At 33.3% G+C, this 17,715-nt stretch overlaps 3 protein-coding genes across 4 annotated transcripts; 1 reads left to right on the plus strand and 2 right to left on the minus strand.

Annotated features, from left to right (window-relative positions):
• Positions 1 to 449: 449 nt before the first annotated feature.
• LOC125193085 (uncharacterized) lies at positions 450 to 4,266 on the minus strand. Of its 2 annotated transcripts, none has more exons than XM_048090813.2 (13): positions 4,139 to 4,266; positions 3,907 to 4,058; positions 3,732 to 3,780; positions 2,913 to 3,059; positions 2,691 to 2,794; positions 2,553 to 2,619; positions 2,338 to 2,428; positions 1,727 to 1,796; positions 1,531 to 1,626; positions 1,261 to 1,360; positions 1,062 to 1,148; positions 898 to 989; positions 450 to 791 (listed from the first exon to the last, which is right to left on the minus strand). In XM_048090813.2, exons 1-13 carry the CDS (start codon positions 4,179 to 4,181, stop codon positions 678 to 680), a joined length of 1,212 nt encoding a protein of 403 aa, XP_047946770.1. In that variant the 5' UTR covers positions 4,182 to 4,266; the 3' UTR covers positions 450 to 677. The 2 variants fall into 2 exon arrangements, with proteins under 2 accessions (XP_047946770.1, XP_047946769.1); XM_048090812.2 differs by having other exon boundaries at positions 450 to 795.
• Positions 4,267 to 7,695: 3,429 nt separating this feature from the next.
• LOC125191684 (TPD1 protein homolog 1-like) lies at positions 7,696 to 8,866 on the minus strand. Its single transcript, XM_048089089.2, has 3 exons — positions 8,575 to 8,866; positions 8,329 to 8,430; positions 7,696 to 8,241 (listed from the first exon to the last, which is right to left on the minus strand). Exons 1-3 carry the CDS (start codon positions 8,651 to 8,653, stop codon positions 7,940 to 7,942), a joined length of 483 nt encoding a protein of 160 aa, XP_047945046.1. The 5' UTR covers positions 8,654 to 8,866; the 3' UTR covers positions 7,696 to 7,939.
• A 5,202-nt stretch (positions 8,867 to 14,068) lies between these two features.
• LOC125196765 (LEAF RUST 10 DISEASE-RESISTANCE LOCUS RECEPTOR-LIKE PROTEIN KINASE-like 2.4) lies at positions 14,069 to 16,902 on the plus strand. The gene is made up of 3 exons (XM_048095382.2): positions 14,069 to 14,885; positions 16,090 to 16,137; positions 16,697 to 16,902. Exons 1-3 carry the CDS (start codon positions 14,123 to 14,125, stop codon positions 16,810 to 16,812), a joined length of 927 nt encoding a protein of 308 aa, XP_047951339.1. The 5' UTR covers positions 14,069 to 14,122; the 3' UTR covers positions 16,813 to 16,902.
• Positions 16,903 to 17,715: the final 813 nt, after the last annotated feature.

Here is a 17,715-nt window from a genome sequence, read left to right on the forward strand (position 1 = left end):
AAGCGACTCGTATTCCTTTTTAGATGGTTGATTATTAGTGTACTATCCGGTTCTAGATCTACAGCGATATATGTGGCGGACTGTAAACGAACATCAGTTGGGCCTACGGGGTGGAATTCAGTCAAGATAGTTTGGATCTCCAAGCTACTCAAAGTTCATTCAAAACAATGAACGAAAATTAATTCAACTGCATATTTATTTAGAGTTTTTGCTTTTATTTTAGAAAAAATGCATACATACATTATAACCTATTCCCTCTGCCCTAATAAGTACTATGAACTAAAAGTATGAAATTTTAAATTTTGGAAATCCAACTACATTACTAATAATATGGACTCCACTCACCACTAACATTACTTCCACTTCCTTTCTCTTCCTGTGTATTACTTTTACTAATTATGCATTAAAACTTGTACTAATTGTGCATTAAAACACTGTCCAACCAAAAGTTAATAAAAGAGCCTTCGGAAAAACTATGGATTCGTTACTACACTTATTTGTCTAAAAATGTTATACACATACCATTATCGGGTAGTAGATCAGTTCAGTTAATAACCAATACCCATGCCTAAATAAAAGGATCCGAACCAAAAGGGTCGAGTACGACCCTAGGATTCCTTTTCTCTATATCATTGCTTAAAAGGGTCGAGTACGGACCTAATTTGCATTGTAGCATTTCACAGTCCCAACCAAAGCAAGAGACTCCTTGAGTGCTTTGAGAAGATGGTCCGGGTGATCTTCAAGACATGCATAGCCATAGTCCGACTGAAACGAGCTAAGAACCCTCCCGACTATCTAGATGAGGATTGAAAAGGTTTCAGCAATGAACTTGATTCACATGTTCCCAGGCCAGCTAGAACAAATTCGAAAAGTAAGAAGCTTTAGTGAAAAGGTTACCTTTCGTGCATAGCCACCAAAAGCTACTCCACTTATCAAAGCATGCGATGTTTCAGGAGAGTTGAGAGGGGCCTTATCACCCTTCGAATCATCTGCATCAGAACTCGTTAAACATAAGAGGGCTATTTGTACCAAATTAAACCGAGTTGTTAGTAGTTTAGTACTGGATATGCTGGTGGTTCGAAATAGCCTCTCCTTTTTGAGCCCCTCAACCGTGTGAGCATTTGTACCACCAGCTAGTTGAAGAAAACCTGCAGAAATTGTTCACACTATCTTCTTGAAAAATGTATTCCTTCACGAAAAAGAAGATATTCCTAAAGAATCAACAAGTGCACTGAGAAGAGAATAGCAAGTTCACCAAACCTTTTGGTTTGTCTTTGAGGGATGCTAAATGTAGAGCAAATTTGATTGCTTCCCTCGTTGCACCTCTGCCAATATCTCCGCTCATAGGGCGGCCATCTAACTACAGTAAGCACAAGCACGAATGTGAAACCTTCTTTTGTTTAGTTTCCCAACCCATGCCCCATTTCAACAAGAGAAATTTCTTTTTTACATAAAAATTTCTAGGCACGAATTAGGATCAACCCGTTTGTATGTGGGGATGGAGGGGGATAGGCTTTACGACAATGGAACCTGCCATAAATTAAGGCAATGGAGGCTCGTCTTCATTGTTGCGTACATAGAATCCATTGCAGGTATAGTCAGATCCCCCAAGTCAGGCAAGCTAACCTGCAATTACACACACACACCCCAAAAAAACCACAACTCAAAACTTTTGTGTTGTTATTCTGATAATCATAATGTGGTCAACAAAGAATGATTCACCCACAGCAACAAGCCTCAGCTTGTGAATGGAATCTCCGAGACCACTCCAGAGTTCTTGGAATGACTCTGGCTGCCTACGAACGATAATTACATTATTTATCAAAATTTAACCCACCAATATCAACATATAAAAACTTCTCAATTCATAGTGACAAAACATATTGGTTATGTTTTCCTTCTTAATAGAGTAGAAACAGATGATTAGTCATGTAAGGAAAAAGTTCGTATTGAGTTTCAGAATGCAGGTGGGAAATAGTTGACTACTAATGCACCCTCAGTTCAATTGGAAGACCATAAAGGAGCCTTGGGGGGCTTAAGCCCCCACCAAACAAAAGTCAGTTCCTTTAAATCATCAAATTATCAAGATATTTTGTGTGAATTGATTGTATAATACACAGTCATAAAGAAATGTCTTCTTGAAACTCAAACTGAAAAATTTAGAAAATATAGCCCCCTGCTAGGGGCTTTTTCTGCATCCGCCCCTGCAGTCACTCCTTTCGTCGTAACTCAAGAATTTCAACAATTTCTAAGCCTAAATCATACTTCAACCTTGTGAAATAAAATATATTACTTGAACATTGTAGAGTATAACTTGTTTGACGTGCACTGAAGTACCTTCCACTAGTGTGAATTTCAATTGCATCGACTTCATCCTGTTGAATAAGTTTAGCTGTAGCAGCAACATCTCGTACATATGTAATTGCCCCTGCCACGGTAGACTAAATATAGGTATCTCAAAGCAAATATAGCAACGTAGAAATGACAGTGACACGGGTAAAGATTTAGACGAGAAAGACATTTGAAAGCATATGCGAGAACAAAGGGCTTACTTATGTTATCATATGGGCAAATAGGCAAGCAGCGTCCACAGCCATAACATCGCTCAGCTAACACGCCCTAGTTGAAACGGTAAATATAAAGCAATGACATAGTTACATAAAATAAATTGAGAAAAAATGTAAATAAACCTTGGATGGACCAGCTTTGCCCGAATTTGAGAAGATTGCATCGGCAGGGCAAACATTCTCACATGGCCTGGAGCAATCTGGTGGACAATCATCTGGATCGAATTCTGGCAAAAAAAACATCAACTTTTAAACACTGCATGCAGTACTACAAGCATCAACAATGAAGTCTACTTAAAAGCACATATAAATCTACAAGTTCCACAGCTTAGGGAGCAGAGATACCAGCTTTACGAAAGTGCAGATCTTCACCATCATTCACACTGATCATCACCCATGGCCTTCGTATGGGGAGAATAGCTTGTGCTGCTTCAATTCCATCGTTTACAGCATTGACAACAGATGCCTCAGCAGCACAATCAATGCAGTCAACTACGGCACCACACAAGAGCAATGCATACTTTTAGAAGACCCTCCAAATTACATAATCCAACCCCAAAATCTTCGAAAACTGCTCCAGCATTACATTAGATGAACTTAGGCTACCAAAAGATTGAGATAAAATGCGACGATGTTTCAGAAAGTTGACACTATTAGACGAGCTACACAACCTAGAACTTTCTCTAATAAGAAGACTAGCTTCTGAGCATTGGCATAAACAGATAGTGATTTCATTTACTCAAAGCTCAAACTATTTCAGCGAGGAAAATGTTGGGACATAGAAGCTTTCATACTTTATCCTCCAACCGACACAAATATAACCCTCTTCCCCTTTATGCACAATTTTGACACACGATTTTCCTACCATACTGTTATGTAAATTATACTAAAATAGCATTGAGCATCACTATATTAAGGCAAATGAAAATTGATGCACCTTTGATGAAGAAAACGGACTAAAACTTTTGATGGATGAAAACTGAATAAGGAGCTGATTTACTATCACTTGTAGTTCCAAAAATTAATCTTGGGGTAGTTGCACCTAAATACTCCAAATTAATTATCCTATAATTGTCAGTCCTCATCTACAAAGTTTCAACATTACTGAACGAAAAAACGCAAAACAATTGAGAAAACGTTAGGGGTAAATTTGAACTGTTGTACCTCCAGCAAGAGTGTAAACCAGAGACAGATTCCTGATATCAGCTACATCCTACATCACATATTAAAAAATACAAGAGCATGAATCCATCTATAATAATTTTATCTAATTATATTTTAGATACCATGTAAGATTATGACTCTAAAATTCAGATAAATGGCGTGATGTAAAAAATACCTCAAAGCTAGCCCCACAAATGAGCTTAACCCAGTTGCCCGTTTGGAGAGATGCAAGAGGAGAAGTGATAGTCGAAGAAACTCCACTTTTTGTGATCAATTCTTGCACCTTTGCAATGCCCCCAACATTCTTGCTTCTTACATGCAGCTCACCTGCGAATAAACAAGCATATTAAAAAAGAACAGATAGCTATATTATTGCTATCCTAGAGAGAGAGGGGGGAGAAAGAGACTTGAAAGGTGGGGGGTGAGAGAAGCCCAGCAGTTGAGAGACATGGCGATGAAAAGGAAAGGATTTCTTTGCTGCTGAGAAAGAAACGGAAAGGATCACGCAGAAGGGTAGTTTCGTAATTTTCTGTCTTTACTATCTAAAATGGGTAGATTTTTGATTAAGACTATCATCTTCAATCGTACTCTAAAAATGAGTTTTAGTGTATAAATTTTCTTCAATCATACACCAAACCTAAATTCATTTTTAATATTTTTTTTGTGAAAAAACACTATATTTGGGGTTACTGCAAATATTTTGTGAGACAAAAATCTAAAAATAGTGTAAATTTTGAATTTGGTGTAAATGGTTGGAGTGGAACTACTTTTTTGTGTGATATATACTCAAAAATGATTTTAAGTTTGGTGTAAATGATTGGAGATGGCCTAAGGGATACCGTAAATAAAATTATTTTATCACTAGTTTCTATGAATATAACTCTTTTTGTCCATAATGAGGGTGTTCGGTTCGTAAGATTGTATCCGGAATTAAATTTATAATGTGTTTGGTTCATGAGATTCAGATCACAACTCAATCCTAAATGGATAATCGTGGAATAATTCGTCTTAGCTAACCCCCTATGACTAAAATAATCTCACAATTCAGTTCTAAATTATATTTTGGTATTGTATTATCTTAGCAACCGAACACCACCAACAAGTATCGAACATTGTTTTATTTGGCATCTCCCCCGACCCCCGTAATAAGTAGATGACCCTTGTCGATGCCTATATATGTCATCTTGAGATTGAGAATAGTTCAACCAAAATTAAATTTCGCAATGTAAATTATGTAATGACTTAGCATACCTCTTTCAAGAAAATTATATTTTGATGTAACTTTGTATGTTTTTTTTTGTTTGTTGTATGTTCTAGTTACTACTAGTATGTTCAATTTGTTTGTTGTAATTTTGAAGAAAATGTATGATACTTTTACAAATATTCAAGAAAATTACATTTTGATCTGTACAGTTAATGAAGTTTGTTGAAATGTTTAAAGACATCAACAATTTCTTTTATACGAAATTGTATGCAGATTTTCTAAGGAAACGATTTTTTATATTTTCAGTAAAACTTCTACGGTATTTTGCAAAGAAGAAGATTGAAAATATTTTTTTTAATGGACAAAAAAGTAGTCATTTCCCTTGTAACTATTTTTTCACTCAAAATGAGAAATAACTTAATCTTTCATAGACAAATAGCGATAATATGACTCATATTATCATTTCATTTTGTTGTGTGTGTACGTAATTAGATAATGCATTTATTTTTATTTTTTTTATACTATTATGTGTACCCTACTACATCACCTCATTATTCTTACATTCTCGGATTCTCTTATGAAATTATATATGGATTCAGTCTCACATTCGACAAATTTTACTCTATCTATTTTTCTTTATAAAGTTAAATAATTTCTTAAAATCTATGTCAAGTCAAAATGGTTATCAAATCATGGACAACGGGAGTATATTTTTGCACGTTCTTATCCAAAAATATCTATATTTGTACTCCCTCCGTCCTAGCTTAGAAGACACGTTTCTTTTTCACATGTTTTGGAAAAATGATAATAAATAGTTAAATTGGAGAGAAAATAAAGTAAAAAAGATAATAATATAGAAGATAGTGTCTTCTATAATATTCTCTAATTTACTTAATTTTTTCTCTATTTTAACTATTTATCATCATTTTTTCTACACGAGTGCGAAAAGGTTATGTGTCATTTTAACTGGGATAGAGGAATAGTATTTTATTTTCTGACAGTAGTTCATAAGTATATTTGCTAGCTGAAAATAAACTAGTGTGTATCATGCTAGAATTTTGGTAATTTATATTAACAATAATTTTAGTAGAATTTATATAAACAAATTCTACCATCAAAATACTCCTATTTGTTAAACAAAAATGTGTCCACACGAGTAGACATCTCAAACCGGCCACCAAAAACTTCCGCCAACAATTCTGCCATCTTCTTCGGACCACAAATTGACTTGATAAATCTAGTTGTATCGAACAAATTTAAATTAATATTGTTAATTTTTAAGATTCCAATCTCCACCAAATTATTATCAAAAATGGTTTTATATGAATGAACAAAGTTTAGGGCCTTGGGCCATCTTTAAATGTAGAATTTCCTAGGTCCCCAATCTACGGCTTTTATAGATTGTGTTGTTCACATCAATCTCACTACCCAAGAAAGAGAGATTTCTTTGGTGCATCTAATGTATGGCAGAACTTCACATAAAATGAACTGTATTTGGAAACACTTATTTTCTACTAGTAAAATTTCTAGAAAATTTCAAAAACTTATAAATAATATATTAAGAGTTCATAAATAATATATTAAGAGTCAAATAAAATGTATATTTTGAAAATAATGGTAAATTGATTAGTATCGATAAGATTATGAAAATAAGTTAAATTGACTAAACTTATTTTTTGGAAGAACTCTCATGAAATTGAGCATAAATCATAATCCACGTTGCACCTCTCAAAATGAAAATAATTACTACTACTCCTATAACAGTAAAACTTTCAAAGGAGAGAGATGGCAAATGGCTTTTTCTGCAGTTGCAGTTATGAAAATGAAGCTCTAACGCATTCAGTCATATATTGTAGTAGTACGACATTTGCACCTCGAATTAATTGTTTTATTTGTTTTGAAATTTTCTCTTTTTAGATATTTAGTAATCTGTCACAAATTCGTTGACTTCACAATTTCACTGAATTAGAAGTTACTAGAATCGAAATTGCCTAAAATATTGTGTGATTTAATTCACTGGAGTCTGGACCAATATAGCAAGGAATCACGAGGCGCCCTTATTATTGGACAATGATGGAAGAATCAATCGTTAATTAGTGCACGTGTTGGATTAATTTGGTTATGCATTAGTAGTATAAAGAATATGATCGTTTATTAATTTGATGAAAATTAATACCCTCAATTTTATGATCATAGAAAAATTTAATGCGGAGCATGACTCACTGGAGCTGCTATCACACAATTAAGTGTCACGGCTCTTTATTTTCGATTCAATTTCATGTCCATTGGTTACATTAATATTATCACGAGGCTTTAATGCTATAAATATTAAATGAGTAAATATGTGTGCTTTAATTAATTTAAGTTACAGGAATAATAACGAATGTGATTAAATGCAAACTCTAAATATTGTACAAACTTCAAACTATAATCTGGACCATTGAAAAATGTCAACAGATGATAAAATTACATCAATAGAAAAAGTCAACACAGTGTCAACATTGATGTGTTGACATCGTGTTGACATTTTGTGTTGATGTAATTTTATCATCTGTTGACATTTTTCAACGGTCTAGATCATAGTTTAGAGTTTATATAATACATGAGTTTGCATTTTATCACTATCCTAATAATTAGACAAATATAAAGAAGATGAACACTTCCTTCTAAGATTAATTAAATAATACTCCATACTATTAATTACACTTGTAATTAGCTAGAAATTTGAACTGTTAATAACAGTGAACTAACTCATGGACCCAAAATTCTACTACTAAAAAGTAAGAACAAGAGTATATATATATATATATATATAGTAAAAATCTATCACAAAAAATCTAATTAATTCAATCTAATTACAATTTACACCTCCCCCACATGCAAATTGACAAGATTTATACAAGAATATCTATGATATCTTCATCAGATTCTTGAACAAATCATGGTTCATTTCTGTAAATTTCCATCCAATTAATTCCCAAAACCCTCTTTCTCTCTCTGGTTTTCAGCAGAAGCTGGCAGACTTGAACTCGAGAGGATACATGAAAGAATTTGCATAAGTGAACCTAATGCTCTGGCTGCTCTTCAATGGGAGGCCTCCATTAACAAGACAATCATCATAAGACAGCCTTTTGAAAGTCCTAGGATTCACCATTCTTGTGGAAGCAAACCATCCACACCTCACATGAATGTTGGAAGGTGCACACCCAGTCACACATGTGTTCACAATCTGCACTATGAATTCTGGGATTCCTGATGTTGGATACCTGCTTTGTGAGATGCTTATGTCCCATTTTGAGCACTCGCCTTTTACCACAAAATTGAACAAAATTAACATCAAGACTCATGAAATAGAAAGTGGACATTGTGTGTGTGTGTGTGATTGGAAATTACCATGTAGCATAAGCTTCCTATGTTTGAAGTGAGCTTGTTCTGGTTTGGGATTGGAAAGAGTTGTTGTTGTGTTTGCATCACTATTCAAGTGCAAGAAATTTCCTGACACAATTTTGAGCAAGAATCATGTGAGATCATCAAACCAACCTATGTCTGAATTGAGGTTGAGAATGAGCATTCTTCAAAATTGATGGTTTGTCTCTCAAAAAAGAAAATAATTATATAAATGAATACATTAATAATTACCTGATTGGAGGAGGCCAAGATTGAGGAACAAAATGATGAACATCATGAAGTAGAGGAAAATGTGGAGAGTAGTATTCATGATGATGATTCAATGATTCTTGAATTTCTAATTTGTCATAAGTAGAAACTAGAAACACACAAGACAGGGAGGAAATTGGGGGTTAGGCTGGATTTGATATCTTTTTCGAAGCGTTTATGAAAGGGAGACAAAAAAGGTCCAGTACCATTAGTTGAGCATAAAAAGATGATAGAGAAACACAGAAATATTTAATGCACAATGGGAAAAGATAGAAATTTATAGGACTCTTCTGCTGCGTGTAATGTGTGGAACTGTGTTTTTGTTGCACAATAATTACTTTCATCGAGATTGCATAGGAAGATGGGTTCAAAGTGAGACATAATGCAGCTGAGTTTCTAATATTTTATTAGTATATACTACTAATATATAGTAAAGCCTATACTAAAACCTAGCAATATTTGACTAATACGGTCTTCAAATTTTTCATAGGACTGTGTTCCAAATCTTGGAGAGTAAGTAACTAATTTAATTGCATTTTACTATCATTGAAGCTTCGGTTTCACGATTGATTTAGCATGTATATATCAAAATTATAAAAAATTGCCACGAAATTTTTAACATTTTTTTTATGCATTTAGAAAGGCTCAAAAGGTCCGACGTACAAAAGAGATTCGAAAAGCTAGCAAAATCAACATAGTAACACTAACAACCAAGCAACAACACCCTCATACGCAGCCAAAGAGAGGAGAAGAAATAGAAAAGTCAAACCCCGAGCTTCACCGAGCAACATACCTGCTACCTTTAATCGCCATTTCAACCTTTGATATTTCTCAAATCTTTTGTTGATGAAATGAGTGAGAATGCAAACCTTGGGCACCAACTCCAAACCAACGAGTGAAGGCGCGTTCCATTTTTGTAACATTTTTCAGATTATATAACGTGCGTTCCATTTTTTTGATCAAAATGATTGATAAGGTTTCATCAAATTTTCAATGACTGAGATCATGATAGTATTTTTTTTAACATTAAAACAAAATAGCGTGTATAATTTGAAAGGCTTTCTTTTTAAAGAAAAAGAATGACATTATTATAAAAGGTTTATATTTATGAGATGTAAACCAGCAATATGAAATGATTCATATCCTTCTGTCAGTCATTGAATATAGTTTCAAATGCATTTAATGATCCGCAACTACATATAATCCTATAATTAATACCATGTGTTAATCTTTATGTCCTAATGTTCCTTCTCAAATACTTTGTACTTTATTCACTGTTTTACTTGAAAGTTAAAACCAATACTGGTGATCTTAGATACCAACGTGTTGCTGCACGCATCACACATTTTTATTTTCTAACTTTTCATTTTTTTATAGTAGAAAGGCACTTTTCATTAGTATTCGAAATCCATGCTACATATATCCATGATTTGCGGGAGAAAGCTAATCCTAGTTTTGTAATTATATGAAGAGAAATAGTCGAATTTTCCATTTTTGGTTTTCGGATGTTGCATTTTTATTTTTATTTTTTTGGTTTAACTACATGTATACCGAACCTATCTTTTGGCGAAATCCGACTAATCCTGCTTGATCGGGCTTGCAGATTAAGGTCGAAAGTCTCCTAGCAAGTGGCGGGGTTTGAACCCGTGATCTCAAGGTCATCATAGCTCCGCGCTGCCAACTGCAACGTGCTTGCGGATGTTGCATTTTTTTAATACTACATCACGTCGTCAGTCTAAAAAGTTACTGTTTCAATTAGCCACTCACACCTTCAGTTAAAATGAGCCAACTAGTAATAATGTGGCTAGAATGCCAAAACTGCCTGATAAATGTTTAAAGATATTTGTGCCCGATATTTTTTATGTCTCACTTGTATTCTATTATTTCAATAATAATACTCCATCCATTCCGGTCTAATTGAAAATGTGTGTTTTGAAAAATTAGTAGCAGTGACAAATAATTAAAGTTGAGAGAAAGTAAAGTAAGAGCGAATAATACAGGGAAGTATGACTCTCTTCTATATTATTTTCTTTACTTGACTTTTTCTCCACTTTAACTATTTATACTCCTTCCGTCACAATCACTTTTCTGCACTAATTTTATAAAAATGATAGTAATAAATAATAAAAATGAAAAAATGGTAATGTAGGAGATAAAATAATGTTGAGAAGACAATGCAGAAAAGTGACTGGGACTCCTAAAGTGGAACGGAGATAGTATTATTTATTCAATACACTTGTGAAAATGAAACGTCACGATTAGTCTGGCACATGGGAATAGTATACATTAGAAAAGGATAAATTGTCGAATATTATGAAATTTGATCAATTTTCAGTCTATCTGGCAACTTTAAAAATTAGTGAGAAAAATCATATTCCTTCTGTTCCCATAAGAATATGCACTCTTTCATTTTTAGTCCGTCCCATAAGAATATGCATTTTTCAATTTTAAAAAGTTTTTTTTCTCTAGTGAGGTGGAATCATTCTCCACTAATAATACTTTAATTACTTTTTCTCTCTACTTATTTCTTGCTTTACCAATTTTTCTGACGTTGAGAATAGTAAAATTTAAATTTATTCTAGTGATGAAAAAATTATAGCCGGCAACATGTAACATACTCTTAATACATTTCAATCAAATGATGTCGTTTAATTAATCAGTGGTGAGCTCTCAGTGGTGAGCTCTACATATGATTTTTCTATTGTTACTGTATTGTACTCGATGTAAACATAGTATAATTAAAAGAAAAAATGAACAAATTTCACAATTTTTTTTAGCCGATTTTCAAACTGGTAGATAGAAAAAATTTGATCAAATTTCATTCTTTTCAAAAATTTACCTCTTAAAAACATACGTTGATTATATATTTACCAATCTTATCAACCAATTATTAGCTAGTTAAATTAAAGTTGTGTGTTAAAATAGTAGTAGTAACAAAGCCAAGCCTTTAGTAAATAAAAATAAATATATATAGTAATAAAATGAGTACTAGCAAGTAGCAAGTTCATATATATAGAATGAAAAGAAGCACGTTTAACATTATATATGTAACATGTCCTAATCGATGCAATTACTCTTTCACAATTGTATCAGAGATCGACGACAATCAATATCAAACATTTCTGGGTGGTTCCTAATTCGATATTTCTAACAATAAAAAAATGTGTTCATAACGAAAATAAACCGATACACTGATACAAAAGAATCATGTCCAATATAGAAGTACTAATATATAACCACAAACTACAATAACATGTGCTTATTATAATGACTGATTCCTTTATACACATATCAACAATTCAAAATCACATCTTTTCAATATTTCCAAATTATTTACGAAATTTGCTACTGTTAAAAATATTGTATCTTTTGGTAGGGATGTCAATCTAGCCTGAAATCTACGGGTCGATCCGAACTATCCGGTAAAATCATAGGGTTAGGGTCGGAAAATCGCAACCCATATTCAGAAGCGGGTACACGGGCTAATTCGTTCGGTCGGCGGGTTATGCGGGCCGGGTGGGTTGCGGGTTAGCCCACGGATTGAGCATTTAATATAAAAATATAATTAAAATTTTGGATTATATACTTAGATGAAGTATATATGGTAATATCAATATTAAATACGACATTGATATGAAGAATATATGGTAATTATGTCTTCTCTCTCAAATTGAAAGTTAGAGTTATATGAAATGCATTATTTTTATTTAATTGTAGTCAGATTCATGTGCGCTATTAATTAAACGATATGTTTATCTATTTTGTTTCGATTATGTTTATCTATTTTGTTTCAATTTTCAATTGCTACGTATTATTTTCTTTTTCTTGATCACTTTGATAATACTTTACTATTTGCATCAATCTGCTTTTTAATAATTTAAAATATTGGATAGGATAGAAAGTAACATATAAGATTACTATTGACCCGAATAGCCCGTGGGTTAGCTCGAAACCCGAAAATTTAGGGTTAGGACCGAAAATTTGTAACCTGAAAAATTCACAGCCCGAATAACCCGCACCCAAATAGCCCGACAACCCTAATAGATTGGCCCGAACCCGAGCGGGTTAGCCCAATTGACATCCCTATCTTTTGGAATGACCAAAATATGAAAGATTATGAATTTATGATTTATTAGTAGGGACAGTTTTTGGTGATTGTTAGCTGGGATATAAATTGCATGCATATTCGAAAAGTAATTGCTCTTGCCCATGCTTTCACAATTTCTTCATAAATCCATCAATTGAAAAGTGTGTAAATGCCCCCAACTTAATTGCCTCGTAACACAGGCAGAACTTTCAACGATTTTTAATGCGTTTGGCAGAGATTAAATGGATATTCATGATCTGAAAATATTTTATTTCGGTTTTATATTTATTGAAGATATATAAATGGGGACTTCTGTACTAATGAAATCTATTTGTCACTCCTTTTAAAGAATACGTGTCAAATTTAGCTATCTGTACTGTATATCGTTCCCCACTTGCTTTAATCAAAATGGTACTGTACTGGAATTAAACGAAGTTATTATTTGACATTTTCTTTCAATCCTTGCTTATATTTATTAAATTTCTAAAATTTAGAATGATAATGGGAGTTTAAAACAAGTTTAATTGGAATATTGAAAAACTAAGTAGAGATGAAAATTATTGGGGCGAATATCATACTACTATTAAAATGTTTGAAAATTAGGTTTAGGTCACCAAAACTGGCACAAGTCTAAATTGCGCATGGAAATGTTTCTATCAATTAATATATCACTCTACTTACTTCGTTGACTTATTTTAGATGTGACTTTTGCAATAGTAGTAAAATAAAGCATAGAGTACTACAGATTTGGACTGTTATAACTTGAATTATGATTGAATAATGAATATGATTCCAAATATTTCCATAATGTACATATGTATTTGGTGTAAATAGACCACACATAATAATAATGATTCAAAATTTTAAATTGTTATACAAGTTCGTTAGTTAATAATGCTACACTTTTATAGTAGTAGTGGAACATACTCCCCTTTTTCATAAAAATAATCTCATTTCTATCATTTTAGATATCCATAAAAAATAGTCTTATTTTAAAAACAAAAATTTTCGCATTCTTTATTTATTTTTTCTCACCTCTTTCTTACTCTTTCTCTTTCTTTCTCATATTTTATCTACTTTTTTTCTTATTTTACTTATTTTTATCAATTTTCCTCTATCAAAAGTGATACAGTAAGAAGTAAAAGTGACACTTAACTATGGACAAAATAAAACTTGAGATACATGATCATAGATAAAGAAAGTCAATTTAGCACATGATATATCTCTGGAATAATTGTGCTAGATGAATCTCTTCTGGAATAAAAATAATATAGTTCTCCTAATTCCCAATTGATTGATCATATATTCATTTTTCAAATAACATACATACATTATTAATAATGAATTAATTAAATATTGGGTGGTTCAATTGCCTAATGAACAATCCCGCGTGTGTATTAACACAAAACCTCACTAATTATTGAGATAAGAGTGTTTTCATCTATGGCGCCAAAAGCTCGCCTTCTTCCACTTCTACCCCTCATCACCACCTTCCTCTTCGTAGCAACGAATGTCAATTCGGTCAATTCTCCGCCACCGCCGTCGTGCGCCCCCTTCGACTGCGGCAACGGCCTCACCCTCAGCTACCCATTCCACCCCCAAATCCACCACCCGCACTCCTGCGGCTACCCAAATCTCGCCATCTCATGCGCCAACAGCCAACCAATCCTCCACATCTCCAACAATCCCTACGCCGTACAAAGCCTCAACACCACCGATAACTCAATCACCGTCACCTACGGCGGCGAAATCGAATCATGCCCGATCGCCGCCCGATCCGTTGCGCTGGACCACTCCGATTACTCTCCCCTCAGCTACAACAACACCGGCAACAAATTGGTCCGTTTTTACTACAATTGCACCGCGTATCCGCCGTCGGCCGCCGGAATTAAGTGCCTGCAGCGAGGCGCGAAGCATTCGTACGCGTTTCTGGAAGGATCGGAGCCTGAATCGGAGTGGATGAGCCACTGTGAGTCCAGTGTGGTTGCGCCGGTGATCGAGAGCGCGGTGGATGATCTCCGGAATGGATCGGGGAATGCGGTGGAATTAGGGTTTAAATTGGCGTGGGAATTGGTTGATGGATCGTGCAAAGCGTGCGAAGAGAGTGGGGGATTTTGTGGGTATAGTTCTAACGGTGGTGGTGATCGGAATTTTGTTTGCTTTTGCAGTAATGGACGAAATAGCTCGCTCACGTGCCACGTGTCTGGTAAATTCTCTCATCATTTTACTCTCTCTGTCTCAATATAATTTTCACTCTTAATTAGAGATGTCAATTCAACCCGAAACCCGTGGGCCGACCCGAACAATCCGATAAAATAAGCGGGTTAGGATTGAAATTTTATTACCCGAATAGAAAACGGGCTAAACGGGTTGGCCAGAATGGGTTGGCGGATTAAACAGGTTGGCCCGAAAAGGTTGCGGGTCGGCCCGATGGGTTGCAACTTTTAATTAAAATTATTAAGTTTTAGTTTTTTTTTTTATATTTTTGAATCCTCACTCGACTCATTATTCCACCGTCCCATCATCTGTCATTAGTGTCTTACCACCACCAAAGTCAATCAAGACAAAATAACTCAACAAAATCTTAATATATTTATCATTTTAATAATGATTCAGGTAAGATATGATTTTTAATTTTCACAAATAATTAGTTGCGAACAATGCCAAAAGTCCAAAATAATAACACGAACACAAGCTTTAATTTATGTTGTAGTTGATCGAGATGAAACGCTTCATTCCAAGTATTATTGTAGAATATTATGAAAATATGAAGATTTTATATGATTCTAACTAAAAAGAAAAAAAAGTATCTAAAATTTAAAATCATTTTATAGAAAAAAATTTCGATACAAGAAATTATTTTCGAAAGCTTTTAGGCCCGAATAGCCCGATGGGTTAGCCCAAAACCCGGCGGGTTAGGGTTAGGGTTGAAAATTTATAACCCGAAAAATCCATAACCCGAATAGCCCGGCAATCCGAGTGGGTTGGCCCGAATCCGAACGGGTTAGCCCCATTGACATCCCTACTCTTAATGTTGGTTGAAAAAGCTAGTGAAATGTGAGACCAATTTTTAAAATTGATTTTATAATAATATGTGAGTGAAGTGAGTTAGTATATTGTGGGGCCTACTTACTACTTACGGTAAAAAATAAATCTTACAATTATTGTGGGACGGACAAAAATGAAAAAAGTGACAATTATTACGAGACTAAGTGAATAAACTTTAAAGTACTGTATTTTTTCACAATTTAAATTATAAATTTATAATTTTTTCAATTATTCTATAATTAATTAAAATTAAAATTAATATGGTAAAATCAAATGCATGGCTAATAAGTATGTAATGTTACAAATAAGTATCAACACTTTCATAATTTCATTATAGTTACTTATTTATTGAAAATTTGCAGGTGAAGTGTCGAAGTCAAAGACATCCAAACCTAATTATGTGGCAATTGGTAAGTAAAAATCCTTCGGTAGATGGCTAAATGCAGTACTTGTCACGAGGCTGAGTCTATTTCATTCCAAAATCGCGAGACATAACCCTATAAAAATAAAATTATGAGACATTATTAATTAAAACTGTTATACTACTACTAGATTAGAAACGATATTACATATGCAATGGTAAATAATTAGTAGTAATACAATATGACCACTTGAATTAATTATACTACCTCCATCCTCCAAATTTTGACACACTTTGACTCGGCACGAGTTTTAAGAAATGTAATGAAAAGTGAGTTGAAAAAAGTTGGTGGAATGTGGGTCCTACTTTTAAAGTACTATTTTTATAATAAAATGTGAATAAGAATGAGTTAGTGGAATATGAGGTTCACTACTAAAAATGGTAAAAAGTAAAGTGTGTTAAATTTTTAGGGACGAACTTAGATAATAAACTGTGTTAAAATTTGGGGGACAGAGGTAGTATATGTTAACTTATCAGTGCAGTAGCTATAGCTAGTGCAAAATGTGACAAAAATCGAGAATTAATTGTGGCTATTAATTTTCTGGCAGGTTCAGTTATTTTTGGAGGTGTGATGTTGACACTCACTGTTGTATTTTTCATTAAGATGAAAAATGGTGTGCCAAAATATGGATTTAATCGTCTTCCAACAACTTCTGGAAAATAGGGCTATTATGTGTATATTCACATTTTAAAAAGGGTGAAAAAATTGTACGTTCGTTCACATCTCGTTTATCTATAGAAATTTGTTGATTAATTACTTTCGTAATTTTTTGAGACAAGAACTTAATTTTTTATGTATAAAACTAATGTCCGGAATATTCCTACAACATACGTAACATATAATTAATTCCTCACAACATAATACTCCGTACTACTTGTAGAGATTAAAGAGGTCAGGAAAAGAGATTAATAAATGCTTCAAGTAAAATATTGGTCAAATTTACTGTGTAAGAAGAATCAGATAATTAATTTAGATTTAGTACCTTATCAGTAAATGCCCACCTAATTAATCGCCCAAAATCTATCATTTTCCTCTACTCGCTTTTTCAGTTAATAAGTGTCTCGAGATTATAGTAGTACTATTATTTTTCATCTGAAATAAAATTTAACTTGAATTTACTAATACGAGCAGTCACAATATAAATACTTGGATGCACTCAATATACTATGAGGAAAAAGTTTATTTCAATCTCATGTCTTTAATTTATAGCAAGCTCGTAAACTAATTCGACTTTTAGAATTTAGAAAATTGAAATGACATGCATCATCGCAGTCGAGACACCGATTGACATTTCGATTAGTGAATGTATTGATTTAATTTGAGGTAATCGGTCTGAAAAAAATGAATATATTTTTTTATCAATAAAGTTTGTCAAAATATCATTTTTGGTCAGTGATGTTTGAAAATATTATTTGAGCTCTACAATATTGGTTTAATAACATTTGAACAGCATTTTTACTATTTTGAATTTTTTGGGCAAAAATACTCATTTTCACAATTTACTCTTTCTTTTTCATTAAAATATTTGAATTTTGTATCTTTATGTTTTCTTCCTCTTTGTCTTAC

The sequence above is a fragment of the Salvia hispanica genome, chromosome 4, assembly GCF_029641045.1.
Source record: "Salvia hispanica isolate PSC_SH4W2 chromosome 4, Shi_PSC_v1, whole genome shotgun sequence".
In the NCBI taxonomy this organism is placed as follows: domain Eukaryota; kingdom Viridiplantae; phylum Streptophyta; class Magnoliopsida; order Lamiales; family Lamiaceae; genus Salvia; species Salvia hispanica.